Source organism: Ipomoea nil, unplaced genomic scaffold, assembly GCF_001879475.1.
Source record: "Ipomoea nil cultivar Tokyo-kokei standard unplaced genomic scaffold, Asagao_1.1 scaffold1043, whole genome shotgun sequence".
Taxonomy (NCBI): Eukaryota; Viridiplantae; Streptophyta; class Magnoliopsida; order Solanales; family Convolvulaceae; genus Ipomoea; species Ipomoea nil.
In genome coordinates, this window is record NW_017617471.1 from 8,095,333 (window position 1) to 8,118,604 (window position 23,272).

The 23,272-nt window shown below is 30.3% G+C and overlaps 2 protein-coding genes across 2 annotated transcripts; both read right to left on the reverse strand.

Annotated features, from left to right (window-relative positions):
• Positions 1 to 871: 871 nt before the first annotated feature.
• Positions 872 to 4,387, reverse strand: LOC109181856 (3-methyl-2-oxobutanoate hydroxymethyltransferase 1, mitochondrial-like). The gene is made up of 7 exons (XM_019331795.1): positions 4,295 to 4,387; positions 3,055 to 3,520; positions 2,737 to 2,943; positions 2,513 to 2,659; positions 1,606 to 1,659; positions 1,243 to 1,484; positions 872 to 1,113 (listed from the first exon to the last, which is right to left on the reverse strand). The coding sequence occupies exons 2-6, from the start codon at positions 3,472 to 3,474 to the stop codon at positions 1,248 to 1,250; spliced, it is 1,065 nt and encodes a 354-aa protein (XP_019187340.1). The 5' UTR covers positions 3,475 to 3,520; positions 4,295 to 4,387; the 3' UTR covers positions 872 to 1,113; positions 1,243 to 1,247.
• A 5,334-nt stretch (positions 4,388 to 9,721) lies between these two features.
• Positions 9,722 to 12,104, reverse strand: LOC109181222 (3-methyl-2-oxobutanoate hydroxymethyltransferase 1, mitochondrial-like). The gene is made up of 5 exons (XM_019330973.1): positions 11,600 to 12,104; positions 11,293 to 11,499; positions 10,948 to 11,094; positions 10,094 to 10,147; positions 9,722 to 9,976 (listed from the first exon to the last, which is right to left on the reverse strand). The coding sequence occupies exons 1-5, from the start codon at positions 12,017 to 12,019 to the stop codon at positions 9,722 to 9,724; spliced, it is 1,083 nt and encodes a 360-aa protein (XP_019186518.1). The 5' UTR covers positions 12,020 to 12,104.
• Positions 12,105 to 23,272: the final 11,168 nt, after the last annotated feature.

Below are 23,272 nucleotides of genomic sequence, written 5' to 3' on the forward strand. Positions count from 1 at the left end.
CTTTATAAGCTCTCAGGTCCTGCTAGTGGTGCTCATGTTTGGAAACATTGCTAAGACAACATTCGAGGCAATTATTTTCTTGTTTGTAATGCATCCATATGATGTTCGTGACCGTGTTGTGATCGATGGAGTTCAGCTAACAATTTTGCTTACAAATGACATTTTGAAATTTACACAATTTCTTTAATTGGCGATTTAGATGACAGTGGAAGATATGAATATACTGACTACGATTATCATGAGATATGACAATAAAAAAATCACATATCCAAATAGCGTCTTGTCTACAAAACCTATAAGCAATTACTATATATCGAAGTCCAGACATGGGAGATGTAATCGATTTTGCAATTCACATCTCAACTCCAATGAAAAAGATTGCAACAATGAAAGAGAAAATAACGAGGTATCCATGTCTTATTATATCCTTTTTATTCATCATAACACACTTTCACTATTATTTACCATGTGTTAACTATTTCTTATATTTGTCATACTTTAATTTTCATTCAGAATTTTTGACCACATAATATATAAGCATAAATTTCCAACCCAACAATCAACTTAGACTTTTAGTTTAGATGAAACATATGTTTTGATTTAGTATCAGAGCCAACATGCTCTGATACCAAATTGATTAACTAAAAGTTTAAATTACATACATTCAAGTCAGGTATATACTCAATGAGGATGTTGGTGAAAATTCATAGACTTTATATGCTATTTTGAATATATATTTCATTCTTGTGTATTGCAGGTAAATGCATTTAGAGAACGGAGAATCCAAAATTTATCCATAAACTTAAGGCACTAACCCTTTTAATGCAAATTTTATCCATAAACTTAAGGTACTAGCACTATAGTTAACAATCTAGCAATGCATCCTCTCGACTCAAATTAATAAGACAAACTAATCAACTCAGAGGAAGGGAACATCTTCTCAAACATGTTATTAGCATTGTCGCCCAGATCCTTAGCTTGCATGCTCTATTATGACTCTGTTTGGTAGAGCTTATTTAGGAGCTTATAGATCATTTTAACCATAGGGAATCTCTTCTTTTGCTTCTCCCATAAATCCGTAATGCTTTTATTTCGATCCTCATCTTTCGAAACCTGGAGATACAAGGATGCCTTATTATTCAAATTAGCTTTTTGTGCATGCAAATGCTTTCCTTAATAAAACCAACTCTTTAGTCAAATATTTTTGACAAATAATTATAGATAGAAGGCATTAGCACATACTCCGATCATTTTGGTGGTGTTTGAATCTTCTCGGCTGCAGTAGCAGCTGCAGATACTGCGTCGTCAAAACCCAACTTCTGTAGTTCGTGAAGGAAACCATCCATGTCAGCAGCACTAATTTTATATGGACTATAAGTGTCACCCGGGAAAGAACCATTTGTCACTTCTTCCTTGTATTGTACAAGTGCTCTGTTGATTTCAGCTCCAACATGCCCATATTGTTTACAGAACTTAGGAGTAACCTTCAAAATGTGTAGCAGTATTTCTCATTCAGAATTGCATAGCTTAGAATATTCATAAATTCTAGTGATTGCAAATAAGAAATAGACCTACTTTATACTGAGAAAGACCAATTGTACTCACCTTGGCATGATGTGGATGTTGCATCATCCCAAGCAAATCATGATAAACTAGCACCTGCATTACAATTGATCTTACATTAATCCAACAAATTACTAGAATTTAATAGTTATCCACAAATTTTGTAGTAGAGTTTAGAGACTATTGCAATAACACCATTTTGCTTGAGCACGGTTATACATTTTTCATGGGACACACAAAATGGGACAAAGAAAGTAGGAAATTTAATACTTCAGATGACTCGAACATGCCTGCTGGAACTGGATGTCTGGATTACTGAATTCCATTCTTGAAGAGCCAACAGTTTTAAGAAGATCCAAACAAACTTCCCGATAGAACTTAAGGGCCTTTCCAGCAAACGGGGAAAGTTTTCCATTTTTTCTGGAAGAATAAAAAATAAAAAATAAAAATGGAAAATTGGAGTTTGTATTCACAAACTGTGTCATTCTCCAAAACTTAAAAATGGAAACCAATTTTCAAAAAGTCCAACTTTGTTAAAGAAGTCAGAAAACAACCCAAATTTGTTTTCCATTTGGAGAAAACATGGGTGTTTTGGCTATAGTACCTAGCTTCTTTTTTTCAGTTCCTAATTCCCCAACTTTCATTTTTCATTTAGACAGTATAAGTTAATCAAGTTAGAGAAAACTGGGGAAAAAAAAACGAAAATAAAAAAGAGATTTTTCATAACTAAACAGCAAACTTAAGGTAATGGACAAGAGGAAGCATTTGTTTCTCAGTTGCAACCTAAGAATTAGCTAATCAGAAACCACTTGATGCATTTATCGCATATAGTGCCATACATCTTAACTAATGCATAAAAATTCGAATCTTCATAAATCAAGCAAGGATCAAGGGCATTCAAATTACTACGAATAGAGATAAAGAATGAACAAGATATATATATACTAACCTGACCACTACAGAATGGTCCAGCCCCAATGCCAATGGTGGGAATCTTAAGAGCAGATGTTGTTGCAGCAGCCACAGGCGACGGCACACATTCCAAAACAACGGAGAAGCACCCTGCTTCCTGGAAAGCCAAGGCAGTTTCCAAAACCTGCAGAATTGAAAATAATATTTAAAATTTATGTATTTGTACAATGATTATATGTGACCATACTTCGGAGTTCATACCTTGACTGCACTACAGACATTTCTACCTTGAGGCCTAAATCCTCCAAGAACACTAATGGCCTGAGGGGTAAGTCCAACATGCCCCATCACAGCAATTCCCGATTCAACAATTGCTTTAGCTGCTGTAATTCTGGACGGTGCACCAGCTTCCAACTTAATAGCATCTATCGCTCCTTCCTTTAAAACCCTTACTGCTGTATCAACAGCCTGTTCATGATTGAATATCAGTATATTACCGCCAATTTCTGTTTTAAAAATGAATAAATAAGCAATTTTTTTGCATTAAAATGATGAATTCGCAAAAATTGTGAAAGTAACCTGTTCGGTACTGGACTCATAGCTACCAAAAGGGAGGTCGCAAACTAGAAAAGGGCATTTAGCTCCTTTGGCAACAGCTCGACAATGCACGAGCATCTCATCAAGAGTGATGGGCAGAGTGGTGTCGTGGCCATGAACCACCATAGCGGCAGAGTCACCTACTAGACATATATCAATCCCAGCAGTGTCGAGATGCACGGCAGAAGGGTAATCGTAGGCTGTGACCATGGTTATGGGCTCCCCCTTGCGGTGCTTCTGCCGGAGAGTGGCAAGGGTTGTTCTCCGGTTCGGGTCTTGGGGCTTGGGACCACCGTACACTGCATTCTCCGGCAGGTTGCTCATGCATCTTACACCACTTCTTGAGTGGCTGCCCAGAGATTTTCTTACAAGGCTTCTTGTTATTGAATTGAAAAATGCCATCCGAAATGGGTATCTGATCTCTTAGAATTTGATCGATGACAATATCCTATGAGGATATGAAGTGCAAGTTATGCAATGAAGTTGTTTGTTTAGATGTATTTGTAGATACAAAGTATGAAGAATGCTTTTAGTTTTATCACCATTCTATCCCAACAACAAACTATCCACGCCCAAAAACGGATGTTCTAATTAACTATCCAGTATGTATAACTTAAAATTTTTCATTTGTGATCCAATAATACCTTAAATGGGATAGGAGAGTGGAAAACCTTTACATCTAGTTATCTGAGGTTTCTTTTGGATTCTTCAGTTTAGAGAAGATAGATGAAAGTCTGACTAAGCAGCAGGGAAATATAGTTTTACTATCAGAATTAACTTCATATATAGCAGTCTTGTAGCTTGTTCATCAAAATTAACTCAACATTAAACATTTTAAACACATGCACAACCAACAATTCAACATTTCAACCTCAACAATTAAATTTATCAACTTAATTTTGAAATAATCAAGACATTACACATCAACAATAGACAACAGTACAACACAAAATTTTAAAATATATATACTATAAGCACATGTTTGGTTCACTGGAAAATGTTTTCCTTGAATTTCAGAAAAATTAGCTTTTCCTTTGTTTGGTTCGTAAAAAACATTTTTCATTAGAAATTATCTGTATAGTCATTATTTATTACAACTCTAAACCTAACAAAAGAATGAAATCAATATTAGTAATTTATTTTCCATCAATCAAACAATGTAATTAATCTTCTCGATAATTTCTTTTCCATAGAATTTCAATTCCATTCGGAAATATATTACCTTGAAGGATGAAGAAATGGAGACTGATTCAAGGATTCAAGCTGCCAGTTATGGCCGCCCAGTTCCGTCTCCGACTCTCACTGTGTCCCTAAAAGCGTCTGGGGGGGGGGGGGGGGGGGGTGAAGAGGATTCTGCCGTATGATGGCAAAATGAAGAAACCAGAAAAACTGGAAAGGATTCAGAAATCATGGTGGGGGAACATTCAAATGAATATTACCCCGTTTGTAGTCTTCTCTGGGTTATATTTGGAATGTACGAATGTACGGTGTACCAAAATTGGGAAAAAACTTTAAAATAGAATTATGATACAAATTTAGTATAAAAGACAAAAGCGCAAACACAACAACGATTTTCTAAATTTTTTAAAGAGTTAGTTATGACTATAATGAAATTATTATTTTAGTTCTTGACTATTTTATTACTTATTTAAGTCCCTTAATTTTTAAAATCTTAACTAATTTGATCATCCATTTGATTAGCCGTCAAACATCCGTTTACTCGAGACTAAATTGATAATTTTACTATAGTCAATGGACCATTTCAGTCATCACATGCACCATTTCTTCTCTTATTAAATTGCAGAGTTAATTACCAAAATGATCTTTGACTATAATGAAATTACCAATTTGGTTCCAAGTAAACGAACGTCTGACGACTAAACAAATGGAGGACCAAATTGGTTAAGATTTTTAAAGTTAAAAGACTTAATTAGACAAAAATAATAATCAATGACCAAATTGATAAGTTCGTTATAATCATGGGACCATTTTAATAATTAATTTTTTTTTTTAATTTACAGATACAAAATATGGACCCTTTATTTCGCTGGAAAATAATATAATGGACACAAAAAATGTGATTATTTGCGCATTTCTTGATGTGAAAACATAGAATAAATAATGAAAAAATAGAAAACTACAGTGATTGATCCTAATTTTCCCTACTAATGTCACTTTCTAATTAATTTTCATTTACATCATTATCTATCAACTTCAAAACAAAAATAGGTTATTCTCATTAAATACATGTGTGATGGACGAATTAGGTTTGGGTCCATATATAAAGTGATTGGAGATCAAGAGTAGAGAAAGAGTGTCAATCATTATAATATGGATTATGATTCACCTTACAAAATGGACTAATGATATAATATTTAATTTTTTAATATATTGAATGTTCATTTTTTGGTGTAATGCTTAAAAATGAACTTTCAATATATTTAAAAATAAACATTTACAAAGCGTTTAGTTGAAGAAATTTAAATTTCATTCTCACTTAATTCCCACATAATTTCAAATTAAAGGTCACTAAATTCCTTAGTTTGGTTGGAAGGAATTGCAATTCCCTCAAAATTCCCGCGTTAGGTAAAAATATCACTGCATTTGATATTCTAATTGACTAATTGATTGAAAATAAAAAAAGAATAATTGGCTGAAAATGAATCTGATATCACTAATTGACTGAAAATATAAAAGGATAACTAATTGAGTAATATTCTACTATTATATATTTTAACCCAAGTAACCCGTCCTGATGGATTGAAGGTGTTAGCTCTAGACGAAGATGAATAAAATTGTGTGTGTCACTGCCAATGTCGTCTACAAAGAGGTTTCAATAATGTGTAAATATAATCGGTGATATTAAGTTTTTTTTTAAATGAAAAAATTGTTATATATCTAGACAAAAATATATATCTTTCATACAAATGAATAAGGATACCAATTCATTTCTATAACTGAGTTGTTAGAGAACGAGCACATTTGCCTAATTTATGAAAATACTAAATAATGATAAATAAAATCTTCAAACTTATAACACCGTATGCGTACATCTAGACATTAGCTATTAATTTGAGCAATTATTTGCACAAATTCAAGCAATGATAACATCAAAATATATAAACGATCCAAACCATATCTTTAATTGCACTATATAATATTTGATGTTCTAATTTAAATAATTATATATCGATTCATATATTCTTAATATATTACAACAATGGATACACATTAATGGATATATGCTCACACACCCCCTCACGTGTACGGTGGATTCCAACCAATACATGGACCGGTAAACCGTAGTCGCTTACGAGTGGCGTTGAGATTCGAACTCATGACCTTTGGTCTGGCTCTGATACCAAATGAGAATTGAATTATCTGAACAGTTACAACCGAACGAGAATACGTCGCAAATAAAAGATAACTTGACGTGAAACTCTCCTATCTAATAGAGAGCTCAGGTAAATTAAATCTAAACCACACAAATAAAAAAATATAAAACTATATACTATAACATTTATTAACAATTCATTCCGTGCATCGCACGGGTGCAAATACTAGTTAAAGAGTAAAAGTAAAATGAGATAAATATAGTAGATTTGAAGAATTAAAATAGATACTCCAAAACAAGCATACAATGTGGGAAGGAGTGTTACCATATGATAATTCATACTCTAGGGATGAGGTTTCCAATTCCCATGTCTTCCATCTCCTCATCTAAATCTAAATAAATATAAAAGCATTAGCATATTGAACATTAAAAAAATCAATTAAATAACATGACATATTGTGATTAATTAATTATTAAATTAAAGAACATATGATAATTATTGCATGCTGAAATATTAATAAAAGATTATAGTAATTTTAAAACCTAACTTTGAGTTGGCCCAAAAGGACAACGACGACGCTGTAAACAATGGCAAATTATGTTGTGCATATATGGATGCAAAAACGACGTTGTTTTATTAAAAATGCGCGTCTCACTTAAAAAAAAAAAATCAGTTTTGATTTCCAGCAACAATATTATATTGTGCATTTTGAACTATATATCCAGAATCAATGAACTAAAATTCCAGAATCGATGAACTAAAATTCCAGAATCTATAAACTAAAATTTCAGAATGTATGAATTAAAATTTCAGAATGAATGAACTAAAAATTCATAATGAATGAACTAAATATCCAGCATGAATGAACTAAATATCCAGCATGAATGAAAAAAAAATCAGTTTCGATTCACGTCTAATATTCATAATCAATGAACTAAAATTCCAGAATCAATGAACTAAAATTCCAGAATCTATGAACTAAAATTCCAGAATAAATGAACAACATAATGCTGTTGAGGAGAATCGAAACTGAATATTTTTTTTTTAAAGTGGGATGTGCATTTTTAATAAAACGACGTCGTTTTTGCATCCGTATGCACCATGCACGGTGCATACGGATGCACAGCATAACGATCCGTAAACAATGTGCATTACGGCAAGGACGAAGATGAATATGTGCAATTGGTGCACCCCTGCGTAGGATATCAACGATGCCTTCCCCTGTATAATTCGCACCATTAATATTACCCATTACCATTTTTTTTTTTAACGTTGAAAACGCGCAATCACTATTAAGTATATTAACAAAAATCAAACATGTGACATTTTAGTACGAGACATTTATATTCAATAAAACCATACCTCTCAATCTAGAACTTTTAGTAAAAAGAAACATACAATATAATTTAATTAAACATAGAATCATATGAATTTCCACACTACACTATACAAGAACGACAACATTATATTTTTTAATGGTTTACTTGATTCAAAAAAAAAATATTTTTTATGAGATTTTTTAAAAAAAGAATGAGGAAAAATATATTTTACATTGTTTAGTTGATATATGGGAAATTTATTTAAATGAAAAATGAATTCATTGCTCTCCTTTAGTATTTTATTTTTTACACATTTAAAAAGAAAAAATGCAACATGAATTCCTATATTATTATCTCATATCTTTATAGCTCCAATGGAATCTGTTTTCACAGAGCTGTGCTGGTTTGTACTTACGGCATTACGTAATTAATACTAATGGAATTAAGTACTATTATTATTATTATATTGAAAGCCGGCCGACACAATATAACTATGCTAATTACAGATTGAGAATTGACAAATTAGCAAACGTAACAAAGTCTCATATAAATTCATTATTTAATTTGTCTGCATCAATTTATTTGTTGCCATTGCTTATGATGGCAAACTCTTCCTTTATAATATTATACTAGTATTTAAATGCGTGATGCATAAAAATAAGTGTCCAATATTAATGCTTCAACTAAGTAGATGTTATTTTTATGTTTGTTAGGTGTATTGTTTCAATATTGTTGCTCATAGGCTCGCTAAATCGCTGACATTTTCATTAGTGGGGGACAGTGGTCCAGAATTCTACCCCAATTTCTTTGTACTTCGATCTCTTTCAGTGTGATTTAAGATGGTTAGGCTTTTGTTTTCTTGATTTGAACCAATCAACTGGTTAGTTTGGTTCTTTGTGTTCTTTTGCTAGCTAGAATTGTAAAGTGAGATTTACTCAAACTTTCATCGTCATTCAAAAATTGTAATTATGATAAAATAATAAATAAATAAATAATACAAACTACATCATCTATAATTTTTTTGAGTACTATCTAGTTTAGTATCTGTTCAATCTTATAACCTTTTCTCAATGAGAGCCACCAAGGTGCTAATCGAACACAAGATGCTTGGCACATAATCTATATAATATTAAAATAATTAATTATTAACTTAGTTTTTTTTTTTGGTTTATATTAACAATATTTAATTTTATATATATATATATATATATATATATATATATATATATATATATATATTTGAGAGTTCATTTCAGGTGGTCTTTTTTTTACTATTTACCGTTATAAACTCCTCGGCTTTCAATTTAACTATAAATGGTCCTCTTATTTGCATGACTACATGTTGACATAGGCTTCTTATTCACATATTCCTTGTATTGGAGATATGTGCTTCAAAATTCATTATCTATTTTTCTCCAAAATACTTGTTCAATGTGCTCCACTTGTCAAATATATATGTCTTGATCGTGTTTTTTTTGTTGATGTCCTTTTTTATAAAAAGAAACTCATTGACTCCTGTTGAAAAAATAGCATTAAAATGACATTTTAAGTGGCTATTTTGTGGTACAATTATCATTGGGGTCCACTTCTAAAATGAGTCAGGTCAAAGTGGATTCGGGTTCTTCGTAGTGAGACGAAAAGATTGATATATTGTACGCTCAAAACGGATAATGGGTGAATGAGATATTGATTCTCAAAGTAAGCCCATTGAGTTGGAAAAATGAAGAGAAAAATGTGAGCTTTTGTCCCACATTGGTTTGGGAAGAAGATTTGCCCCACTATTTATACAAGAGTCTTTTGGAGACTTATTGAATGTATAGAATGGAGGTTCTTTCTTGCGTGCAGGGGGTGTGCAAATCAAATTCCAAAATGAGGCTATTTTAGACAAATAATTATAGATAGAAGACATTAGTTTTTTGTGTATGCATATGCTTCCCTTAATAAAACCAACTCTTTATTCAAATATTTTTGACAAATAATTATAAATAGAAGACATTAGCATATTCCGATCATTTTGGTGGTGTTTGAATCTTCTCGATCAGCTGCAATAGCAGCTGCAGATGCTGCATCGTCAAAATCCAACTTCTGTAGTTCGTGAAGGAAACCATCCATGTCAGCAGCACTAATTTTATATGGACTATAAGTGGCACCCGGGAAAGAACCATTTGTCACTTCTTCCTTGTACTGTACAAGTGCTCTGTTGATTTCAGCTCCAACATGCCCGTATTGTTTACAAAATTTAGTAGTAACCTTCAAAATGTGTAGCAGTATTTTTCATTTAGAATTGCATAACTTAGAATATTCATAAATTCTAGGGATCGCAAATAAGAAAATTACTTTATACAGAGAAAGACTAATTGTACTCACCTTGGCATGATGTGGATGTTGCATCATCCCAAGCAAATCATGATAAACTAACGCCTGCATTGCAACTGATCTTACATTAATCCAACAAATTACCAAAATTTAATAGTTATCCACAAATTTTGTAGTAGAGTTTAGAGACTATTACAATAATACCATTTTGCTTGAACACGATTATACATTTTTCATGGGACACACAAAATGGGACAAAGAAAGTAGGAAATTTAATACTTCAAATGACTCGAACATGCCTGCTGGAACTGGATGTCTGGATTACTGAATTCCATTCTTGAAGAGCCAATAGTTTTAAGAAGATCCAAACAAACTTTCCCATAGAACTTAAAGGCCTTTTCAGTAAACGGAAAGTAAAATGGAAAATTGGAGTTTGTATTCACAAACTGTGTCATTCTCCAAAACTTAAAAATGGAAACCAATTTTCAAAAAGTCCAACTTTGTTAACGAAGTCAGAAAACAACCCAAATTTGTTTTCCATTTGGAGAAAACAAGGGTGAACAATGGATTTTTAACTATTCACTCGTGTTTTGGCTATAGTACCTAGCTTCTTTTTCATTTAGACAGTATAAGTTAATCAAGTTAGAGAAAAAGTGGGGGAAAAAAACAAAAATAGAAAAGAGATTTTTCATAACTAAACAACAAACTTAAGGTAGTGAACAAGAGGAAGCATTTGTTTGTCAGTTGCAAACTAAGAATTAGCTAATCACAAATCACTTGATGCATTTATATACATCTTAACTAATGCATAAAAATTGGAATCTTCATAAATCAAGCAATCCAAGGATGAAGGGCATTCAAATTAGTAGAAATAGAGATAAAGAATGAACAAGATATATACTAACCTGACCACTACAGAACGGTCCAGCCCCAACACCAATGGTGGGAATCTTAAGAGCAGATGTTATTGCAGCAGCCACAGGTGACGGCACACATTCCAAAACAACGGAGAAGCACCCTGCTTCCTGGAAAGCCAAGGCAGTTTCCAAAACCTGCAGAATTGAAAATAATATTTAAAATTTGGGTTGTACAATGATTATATGTGGCCATACTTCGGAGAATTCAGATTGCACATTAATGGCTATATGCTCACACATACCAAATTAAAGCATGTGCTCCATCTCAACTAAAAGCTTAAGCTTATAGTTAGATTGCACATTAATGGCTATATACTCACACGGAGTTCATACCTTGACTGCACTACACACATTTCTACCTTGAGGCCTAAATCCTCCAAGAACACTAATGGCCTGAGGGGTAAGTCCAACGTGCCCCATCACAGCAATTCCAGATTCTACGATTGCTTTAGCTGCTGTAATTCTGGATGGTGCACCAGCTTCCAACTTAATAGCATCCATCGCTCCTTCCTTTAAAACCCTTACTGCTGTATCAACAGCCTGTTCATGATTAATATAAATCAGTATATTACCGCCATAATAAATAAGCAATTTTTTTGCATTAAAATGATGAATTCACAAAAATTGTGAAAGTAATTACCTGTGTGGTACTGGACTCATAGGTACCAAAAGGGAGGTCACAAACTAGAAAAGGGCATTTAGCTCCTTTGGCAACGGCTCGACAATGCACGAGCATCTCATCAAGAGTGATGGGCAGAGTGGTGTCGTGGCCATGAACCACCATAGCGGCAGAGTCACCGACTAGACATATATCAATCCCAGCGGTGTCGAGATGCACAGCAGAAGGGTAATCATAGGCTGTGACCATGGTTATGGCTTCCCCCTTGCGGTGCTTCTGGCGGAGAGTGGCAAGGGTTGTTCTCCGGTTCGGGTCTTGTGGCTTGGGACCATGGTACACTGCATTCTCCGGCAGGTTGCTCATGCATCTTACACCACTTCTTGCATGGCTGCTCAGTGATTTTCTTACAAGGCTTCTTGTTATTGAATTGAAAAATGCCATCCGAAATGGGTATCTGATCTTTTAGAATTTGATGACAATATCCTATGAGGATATGAAGTGCAAGTTATGCAATGAAGTTGTTTGTTCAGATGTATATGTAGATACAAAGTATGAAGAATATAATGCTTTTAGTTTTATCACCATTCTATCCCAACAACAAACTATCCATGTCCAAAAACGGATGCTCTAATTAAATATCCGGCCAGTATGTATAACTTAAAATTTTTCATTTCTGACGCTATTTAACATGTATGGAGCTGTCTATTGCTTCTTAGGGATAACGTTCATCTTACTACTAAATTAAGGAACCCTTCTCAAGGCTTGAGTTTAGTTGCAAGAAGTTCAATCTTGATAACACCCATGAAGTATATGAACAGCAAAGTTGAATCATTGGAAGTTTGATATTAGTGCCAGTTTGCTATGAAATTTCCTATCCTTTTTTAGGCTCTTTTTTTTTTTTTTTCTTTTTTTTTTTGCATTTTTGTGGAAGCTCATGCTTTTCAGCTTATCCAATACTAATTGTAGTACTAAGAAAATTAAAACTAATTTTGAAATCAACAAATACATTAATGTCATGTTTGGTTCATGAAATAGGTCAGGAATGGAATAACATTCCTTAGAATAGACCTATTCCATCGTTTGGTTGGATCATTTTGTCATGAGAATAACATGTCTAAGAATGAGCTATTAACTTCGCAAGGAGAATAGTCATTCCTAGTGGGCCTTGGTATTAACTATTCCCATGCCATTGGAAATAACTTTTATATCATAAAATACCAAAAATACCCTTGGCACATTATATAATATTTATATTTATTTAATAAATATAATGTATTATATAAATGTATTTATTTAATTAATTATAATTTTTATCCATCAATCTATCAATAAATAAATAAATATATATATATATATATATATATATATATATATATATATATATATATATAAATTATTTATGTATATATACACACACACATTTTGCAGCGTTTGCAATTTGACATTTTGAAAAAAAAAAGTATTTTTTCAAAACACCCTTGACAGGTTTATTATTATTATAATATATATATATATATATATATATATATATATATATATATATGTAAATAAAAAAAATTAACTGTATAAGACTCCTTAATTATGGAGCTTTGCTCCTAAATTAAGTAGCCTGCCCATCTGCATGCCTAGCGGATGTGCATTGCAAGCTTGCCTAGCGGATGAGCATTGCAATTGAAATTATGGAGCCTTGATGCTCCTTTTATAGGAGCCTCAAGGCTCCATTCCTTACTTCTCCAACCGATGTGGGATAAGTGGAAAAATAAATATAAATATGTATTTGTATAATAATAATAATAATATAATAATAATAATAATATTCATTATTATTATTATTATTATTATTATTATTATTATTATTATTATTATTATTATTATTATTATTATTATTATTATTTTGTATAAGGGTATTTATGTTTTTAAAACCTATTCCATTTCTATTCATTTAACCTACCAAACACTGGAATACAATTACTAAAGTCTATTCCTTCAGGCAACCAAACAACATAATACAATTCCTATTTTATTCCTTACCTATTTCATTTCCTGTGGAATAGTATTTCTATTCCCGCTAAATTCATTCCGTGAACCAAACGTGCTGTAATTGGCATAGGACAATCAGGACATAATAAGAATGAATGCCACCACACCTTGAGATGATTCCAATAGCATCAATACTTATAAGGCCGTTCCAAAACTGAATAAGGTATTTTATCAAGCACATTGATGACAACTAATAATTCTAGGAAAAATACAAAAAGAGATGTATTTATAAGAACATTAAACATTTTTAACACAAATAAAATGCACAACCAACAATTCAACAATTAAATTTATCAACTTAATTTTGAAATAATCAAGACATTACACATCAACGATAGACAACAGTACAACACAAACCTTGAAGGATATGATGAAGAAATGAAGACTGATTCAAGGACTCAGCAGCAGCGAAAAGCCAAGGAAGAATTGGAAGGGATATTGGTTCATTGGATGGTATATATAAACAAAATCCACCTTCTAGCATTTTCCCACTCAAATTCATTATATTAATTATGGTAATAGAAATCATTGAATAATATGGCAAAATATTACATAAAGTAGCATAATATAGAATAATTATAATACACAAAATTATGATCATTATATATTTACTCCAATTACTCCAATAATAAGTAGTTAGCATATATACGGGTATTACTGTGTATATAAAATATAGGTATTATCGAGTATATTAATCTACATTTCACATATCACATTTTCATCATTTAAGAACGTAACACACCAATAGCTCTTCAGTTCTACCAGTACAAATTCGTCCATTAATTTTAAATATAGTCATTACAATACTCATGCACGTATTACAATACTCATTATTGTGTACAAAATTAATTTTAAATATAGTTAAAATTTAATTAATCCATCAAAATTACTTTTTTAATTATTATAATATGTTATAATTATTATATATATTTTAGTAAAACCTAACATGACTTCTCAAATATAAGTATTTCATAACCAAAAATTATATATCTTATAATTATATTTTATAATTATTATATATCTTTCAATTCTAATTTATTAAAGTTTATTTTTTTAAAATTAACGTGTATTCCGTATATGGTATTTTGTAAGATATATATAACCAAACATTAATTAACATTACACGGAATATTATGAATATAGACTAATTAATGAATTAGGTTTTAAAATTTACCTTTTTTGAATTAACGTGTATTCCATATATGGTATTTTGTAATATATATATATATATATATATATATATATATATATATATATATATATATATATATATATATATATATATATTACAAAATACCATATATGGAATACACGTTAATTCAAAAAAGGTAAATTTTAAAACCTAATTCATTAATTAGTCTATATTCATAATATATATATATATATATATATATATATATATATATATATATATATATATATATATATATATATATATATATATATATAATCAAAAATTAATTAATATTATATTACACGGAATATTATGAATATTAACTAATTAATGAATTAGGTATTAATATTTACCTTTTTTGAATTAACGTATATTCCTTATATGGTATTATTTAATTATATAATTATGTAATATATATAAAACCAACAAATAATTAATATTACACGAAATATATGGAAATGAGTAAAACCAAATAATTGCACAAAATGAGTTAATTGATTATGGAAATATTTTATGGAGATATATTCTGAATTGACTCATTTATGGTAATAATTAATAATTAATTATGATAATAGAAATTGTAGAATAATATGGCAGAATATCTAAAAACATAATAAGTGTCAATACAAGTTATGTCCTTGATTTTTGTCTATTTTCTATATGCTAATAAATATATACATTTTGCTTTAATTGTTGTACATTCATTTGCATTTGACAAAATCACCCTTACACCGTTATAACACCGTTAGTTTTTAATATATCTACCAATCTTACCATACACCTACATCTATCATATCTTTTTCCTATTTTTAATTATCATTTTATTAAAATTATCATATAACAATTAATTTAATTATAAATTATATTTTAATTAAATATTTATATGAATGCTAAATTATATATATATATATATATATATATATATATATATATATATATATATATATATATATATATATATATATATATATATATATATATATATAATGTATGTATATTATTTGTGTATCCATATCAATATATCATATATGTGAGTGTTAGCTTAGTATTTTTTGTAAATTATTATTATATAAAAATATAATTTATTTATTTTTGTTTTGATCACTATATTATTCAAATATATGATAATTCAAAAGTATCATCACTTTAAGAAATTGCAAAACATAATTTTAACTAATTTTTTAAATTTTGTTATTTACAAATATTTTAATATTGGGCATAAGTTTTAGCGCATCGCGCGTACAAAATGCTAGTATAATAAATAATTAAAGAAATAATATTATGGTCATATTTCATGGACTTTTTATTCTGAATTGACTCATTTATTATGCATAATATGGTACAAAAATATTAACTTATTATGCACAATCTATTTATACTATTATTAAAAACAAAATTCTCCTTTGTGTTTTTCCGCCCAAACTCTTCCACCCAATCAATTAATAATTATTAATTAATTAATAGTAATAACAATAATGATAATAATAATAATAAATGAAAAAATACAAAAGATAATTTACTTATAATGTTAGAAGTAAAAAATGAAAAATGAAAAAGGATCTCTAATTCACTTAATAATAATAATAATAACAAGGTTTGCATCATTAATGCAAAATGGAATTGGATATGTAAGTCAATAATAATAATAATAATAATAATAATAATAATAATAATAATAATAATAATAATAATGATGATGATGATAATGACGATAATAATGATGATGATGTTGTTAGTATTAGAAAAAAAATTTAAAAGAACCAAAAATTCAATAATAATAATAATAATAATAATAATAATAATAATAATAATAATCTATCTATATCTATACTATTATTAAAATAAAATCATTCTTTGTATTTTCTCGCCCAGACTCTTTCACCAAAAAATTAATAATTAATAATTAATTAATTAAAATTAATAATAATAATAATAATAAGGTTAGCATTAGAAAAAAAATTAAAAGGACCTAGAATAATAATAATAATAATAATAATAATAATAATAATAATAATAATAATAATAATCTATACAATTATTAAAAATAGAATTTTCATTTATGTTTTCCCACCCAAACTCTTCCACCCTAACAATTAATAATTAATAATTAATTAATTAATCAAAAATTAATAATATTATTATTATTAAATTTAGTATTAATATTAATATTAATAAATAAAAAAATACAAAAAGATCTATAATTTACTAATAATGTTAGGAGTAAAAAAGAAAAAAATGGAAAAGGATCCCTAATTCACTTATTTACTTAATAATAATAATAATAATAATAATAATAATAATAATAATAATAATAACAACAAGGTTTGCAGTAAATAAAAAATGATCTATAATTGGCTAAAATAAAAAATAAAAAAAAATGATCAAATCATTGCATTTTAATTTTTCACAATGATATTAAACAGTGTAATACATCCAATCACAATGATGTCATAAATCTTTCACAATTTTGAACAATGGAACAACGATTAAAAATATAACATAAATATTTCAATAATAATAATCTACATCGTCAAGTAAAGGTAAATTAAAAATGAAAAGGAAATATTTCCATAATAATATTCTACATTATCAATAGTAAATGAATATTTTAAACTATAGGAAATGTAAATTAAAAATGCAACGAAAACTAAATATCAAATGGAAAGATTTCAATACTAATATTCTACATCATCAATTAAAAATGGGGCAAAAATTAGGTAAAAATATCACTGCATTCTAATTGCCTAATTGACTGAAAATCAAAAAGAATAATTTACTGAAAATGAATATGATATTGCTAATATATTGGAAATATAAAAGGCAATGAATATTAGTAGTTGACTGCAAATAAAAAATGATCTATAATTGACTAATATAAAAAATAAATGGTTAGATCATTGCATTTTAATTAAAAATGGAATAGAAACTAAAATTGGACGGAAATATTTCAATAATAATATTCTACATTATAAATAGTAAATGCATATTTAAAACAATAGTAAATGTAAATTAAAAATGAAACGGAAATATATTTCAATAATAATATTATACATCATCAATTATAAATGGAACGAAAATTAGGTAAAAATATCACTGTATATGATTTTCTAATTGACTAATTTACTAAAAATAAAAAAATAAAAAAAGAATAATTGACTGAAAATGAATCTGATATTACTCATTGTTTTTTTTAAATGCTATTAACTCTATTAGAGATCCTTTTTATATTTTAAATCAATTAGATATTACTAATTGATTTAAAATATAAAAAGAATAGCTAATTGACTAATATTATATCATTATATAGTTTCACCCGAGTCATCCATCCTGATGGACTGAAGGTATTAGCTCTAGACAATGATGGACAAGATTGTGTTGCTACTACCATTCTAAACAAATGAATTATGATAGCAATTTATTCGTATAACGACCACATTTGCCTAATTTATATAAAAAAAAAATACTAAACAATGATAAATAAACTCCAAAGTTACAGCACGGTATGCGTACATCTACACCTTAGCTATTAATTTAAGCAATTATTTGCTCAAATTCAAGCAATGATGACATCAAAACACGTAAATGATCTAAACCACATCTTCAATTACACTATATAATATTTGATGTTCTAATTTAAATAATTATATATCGATCCAAATATTCTTAATATATTACAACAAATTCATTCCGTGCATCGCACGGGCACAAATACTAGTTAGTATAAAAGACAAAAGCACAAACACAACAACGATTTTCTGAATTTTTTAAATTTACAAATACAAAATATGGACTAACTGAAAAAAAATAATAAAAAATCTTTATTTCTTTGGAAAAAAATGTGATTACTTGCACATTTCTTGATGTGAAAACATAGAATAAATAATTAAAAATTAGAAAACTATAGTGATTGGTCCTAATTTTCCCTTCTAATGTCACCTTATTTTCATTTACATCATTATCTATAAACTTTTTTAAAAATCCCATTAAATACATATGTGATGGACGAATTAGCTTTGGGTCCATAAAGTGATTGGAGATCGAGAGTAGAGAAAGAATGTGATTATACCATGGATTATGATTTACCTTATAAGGTGGACTAATGATATAATATGTTCAATTCTTATAGCATATTGAAGGTTCATTCTTTGGAGATTTATTTTTAATATATTGAATGTTCATTTTTTTGTATACTACCTAAAAATGAACTTTCAATATATTTAAAAACAAACATTTAGGCCCTATTTGGTAAAATATTGGCATATAGGTTAATTTTGGCTTATTTGACTACTATTAATTGTTTGATTTAGTTAAAATATCAAAATAAATGTTTGGTTAATTAGCTTTTTGCAACTCCAAAAGGCTAAAATTCAAAAAGCTACTCCAAGCAACTTTTTCAATTAGCTTTTTGAGAAAAGAAATTATACCAAACAGCTATCAGCTAATTTACCAAACACTTTTCTACAATCAGCTAATGTTATCAACTATTTATACCCTCTAATTAACACAATCAGCTAACAGCTAACATCCATTTTACCAAACAGGGCCTTAGTATACTAAAAATGAATATTTATCAACGATCTGCATTGCAATATGAACCATAGCTCATAGTATAACTTGCCAAGAATGTAGGTTGGGCTTAATCAGTCAATGAGGGGTGTTGGTTGGGCAAATTATACTGTGGACCGCGGTCCACGTTGCATTGTGGTTCAGACATAAAATATGCATCACAGTTTCATTTCAACACAACAGCAATATCATTTTGATATAAATACAGTTTTGTTGGACAATATACACTTAAACATGTGAAATTAAATTGTTATTCAGTTTCATTTTGTATACACTGCAGTTTCATTTCAACACAACTACATTTCCATTTTAATTCAATTGCAGTTTCATTTGATAATATAATAAAAATAATACGTGAGGCAGCATCAATATAAATACATTATAGTGTACGCCGTTTTGGATTATGGTCCATAAAGCTTTATGGACAGCGGTCCACAGTATAATTGATGGTGTTGGTTGTGCCTAATAGGCTAAAAACTGATGTGGTGTGAGTTGGTCTAGGAAATAAAGGATGAGAGTGCAAATTGGGGCAAATTATTGTGTGTGGTCCACATAGTTGTATAGACCATAAATATCAGATACATTTTTAACATATTAAAAGCAACTGTTGTGGAAATCGACCTAGGCGGCGCCCCATTCCGCTTTTACTATTAGACGTCCAAAAATGGGCCTGGCACCTAGGCAGCGGAATCCGCCTACATAAAGCTTCGTCGAACGATGCTCGGTCGGTTGCTGGCGGTTCGTTCAGAGACAGAGGGGAAGTGCGAGAGCCCAGCTTCGTATAGTTCATTACTTGGGAGAGAGTGAAAGTGGTGGCTATGTTAGCCTTGGCTTTGCCTTTATGTAACGCCGACCGTGTCGTAATGCCTTACTTATGTCTGATTGCAGAGGTTGATGGAATATTAATTTTATTTGAAGTAAAACCTGAAAACAAAAATGGAGTAATGTATAATAATTGGACGAAGGTGCATCGTTTCTAGTAGAGAAGCCATTGCCGTGGAATTAACCACGGCGTAATGCACAAGCACGTCGAACACTGGTTCTGACAACTCAGACCTCGCCGACAACTCCCCGCCGCCGAAACGGCGTCTCTGCCGGAGAAGAAACTCAGGGCAAATGCATGGTGAAAAATGTTAGTGATAATGAACCAAAAATTGATTTAATATCTCAAAATAGTATTTGTATATACACACAAAAATATATAAACTACTATTCGATATATATATCCGAAATATATATATATATATATATATACCAATATATATTGGGAACTTATAATCATCAGATTATAATATATATACACACAAGATTATAATTCCAAGAAGAAGAAGAAAGGAACTAGAGCACAGGCAAAATGGAGTTAACAATATTTTATGTGCTGCTCTACAACACTAGGAGGTGTAGGATTAATAAGATTTATTTATGTTATACATTTATTAAGGCTTTAAGGGGGCGTTTGGTTCAGGTTATATAAGATAACCAAGGGAATGTGACATTCCAAAACTCACATTCCTATGTTTGGTTCACATTATCTCAGGGAATCTAACATTCCCCAGGAATGTCACATTCCCTCCACATAGGATTTTGAAGGGAATGTGATTCCCTTCAATTTCTAAGGTTATGTAAGATAACCTTGGTTATGTTAGTTTATCACACACACACATATATATAATTATTTTTGTAATTATATATATATATATATATATATATATATATATATATATATATATATATATATATTATTTTTATTATGCTAGGTTAGCATATAAAATAATTTTGTTTCTCAAGTTCAATATTTTAGTTAATATTTTAAAATCATGTAATTATATATGATACTGTTATCTTATTTATTTATTTTAATTTTTAAATTTATTAAAATATATGAAAATATGTTAAGGATATTATAGTGTGTGAATAAAAGATAACCATAAACCAAACATGATTATATTACATACCCCAATTTTAACCAAACACAAGAATCTAACATTCCCAGTAATTTAACATTCCCAGCAATCTAGCATTCCCTAAGGTAATCTGACATTCTGTGAACCAAACGACCCCTTAAAAGACTCTTGTATAAATAATGGGGTAAATCCTCTTCCCAAACCAATATGGGACAAAAGCTCACTTTTTTCCTTCATTTTTCCAACTCAATGAGTCTATTTTGAGAATCAATATCTCATTATCCGTTTTGAGCGTACAATATATAAATCTCTTCGTCTCACTACGAAGAACCCGAATACAATTTGACCCGACCCAAATCAAAAGTGAACCCCACTGATAATTGTACCACAAAATAGCCACTTAAAATGTCATTTTAATGCTATTTTCCAACTGAAAACTACGAAAACGAGGAGACGTCGCCGACATAATTCCTAGACCCTGTTTTTGCAGGGAAAGGGTGGAAAACTATGAGCTTTGCCCCGTTCTTCATTATCCTTCCTCTGAACAAGAGAGAGAAAGTGAAAGCCCAAGAGAGAGAGAGAGAGAGAGAACAGAAACCCACAAGGAAATCAAGAATTGCTTTCTAACTCGTCTAGACCTTCTCGAGAACTGCACTAAAAACAACGGATTTTGGAGAGAAGGAAGGCCAGAAACACCAGTTCCGGCGACCATGGCATTGCTCTCCCTCTCTCTTACTTCAACTCCCACTGCGGCAATGTTGTGTTCTTCTTCTTCATCGGCGACTTCATCTAGCGGCTGCTTCGCCGTCCTAGCCCTGTCGACCACCGCAGACCTCTGCTATAGTGGAGGCTGTGGAGCTGCCGTCTCTCAACTTCAGACACAACGTTTCTCAAAACCAACTCAAGGAAATATCCAGAGAGAGCTAGAAATGCTTACTTGGTTGTGAAATTCTTCTTTGAAATTGTTATTTGGGTGTGAAATGACCGAAATATCTTCAAAATTCAGGGTCAGTTAACCAAAACCTAACGGAGAACCAATTTGAGGGAGTTTTTAAAAGTCAAAGGATCACATTGGTGCAATTGAAAATAAAATTGAGAATGAGCAACAGTTGAGGGACCATTTTGAAAAGAAATTCTATGTTTTCCCAATGAATGAATCAGCATTCTTCATGGAAGTTGAATATTGGGTGATTTTACCTACATGTAACATAAGAACATATCTGTCTTGGTCAAAAGAAAGATGAAAGATAAGCAATCAAATTATTACATGACGTGTCTACTACACAACATATATTATAGAGAAAATTTCAATTTTGGTCACACGACTATAGGGACTTTGTTAATTTTAGCACCTAACTTTCAAAAGTGTCAATTTAGTACCTTGAGAAACTTTTGTCAATTTTGGTCACTCCGGCCAAATTTTGCCGGAAAAATTTAATCCAACATTTAGTCTAAAATCTTGGGGGCAAAATGGTCTTTTCTATCCTTTCTCCTAATTGGTGTTGACCGAGGGACGTGTCGGTAACCGAGGGAAAGGAGTGTGGCGCCGCCGGAAACTACGTTGACGGTGTTTCCTACTTCGGCTATGCACCGAGGACGGCAAAAGGAGTGGCGCTGCGCTCTCGTGTGGCGGTGTATAAGGTCAACTGGGATGAAGGAAGCGTCACTTCCGACCTCATCGCCGGCATGGACCAAGCAATCGCCGACGGCGTAGACGTAATTTCGGTTTCCCTCGGTTACCGACACGTCCCTCGGTCAACACCAATTAGGAGAAATGATAGAAAAGACCATTTTGCCCCCAAGATTTTAGACTAAATGTTGAATTAAATTTTTCCGGTCAAATTTGACCGGCAATTTGACTGGAGTAACCAAAATTGACAAAAATTACATACTCAAGGTACTAAATTGACACTTTCGAAAATTAAGTGCTGAAATTAATAAAGCTCATATAGTCGTGTGACCAAAATTAAAATTTTCTCTATAATAACGTGTTAATTATACAACATATAT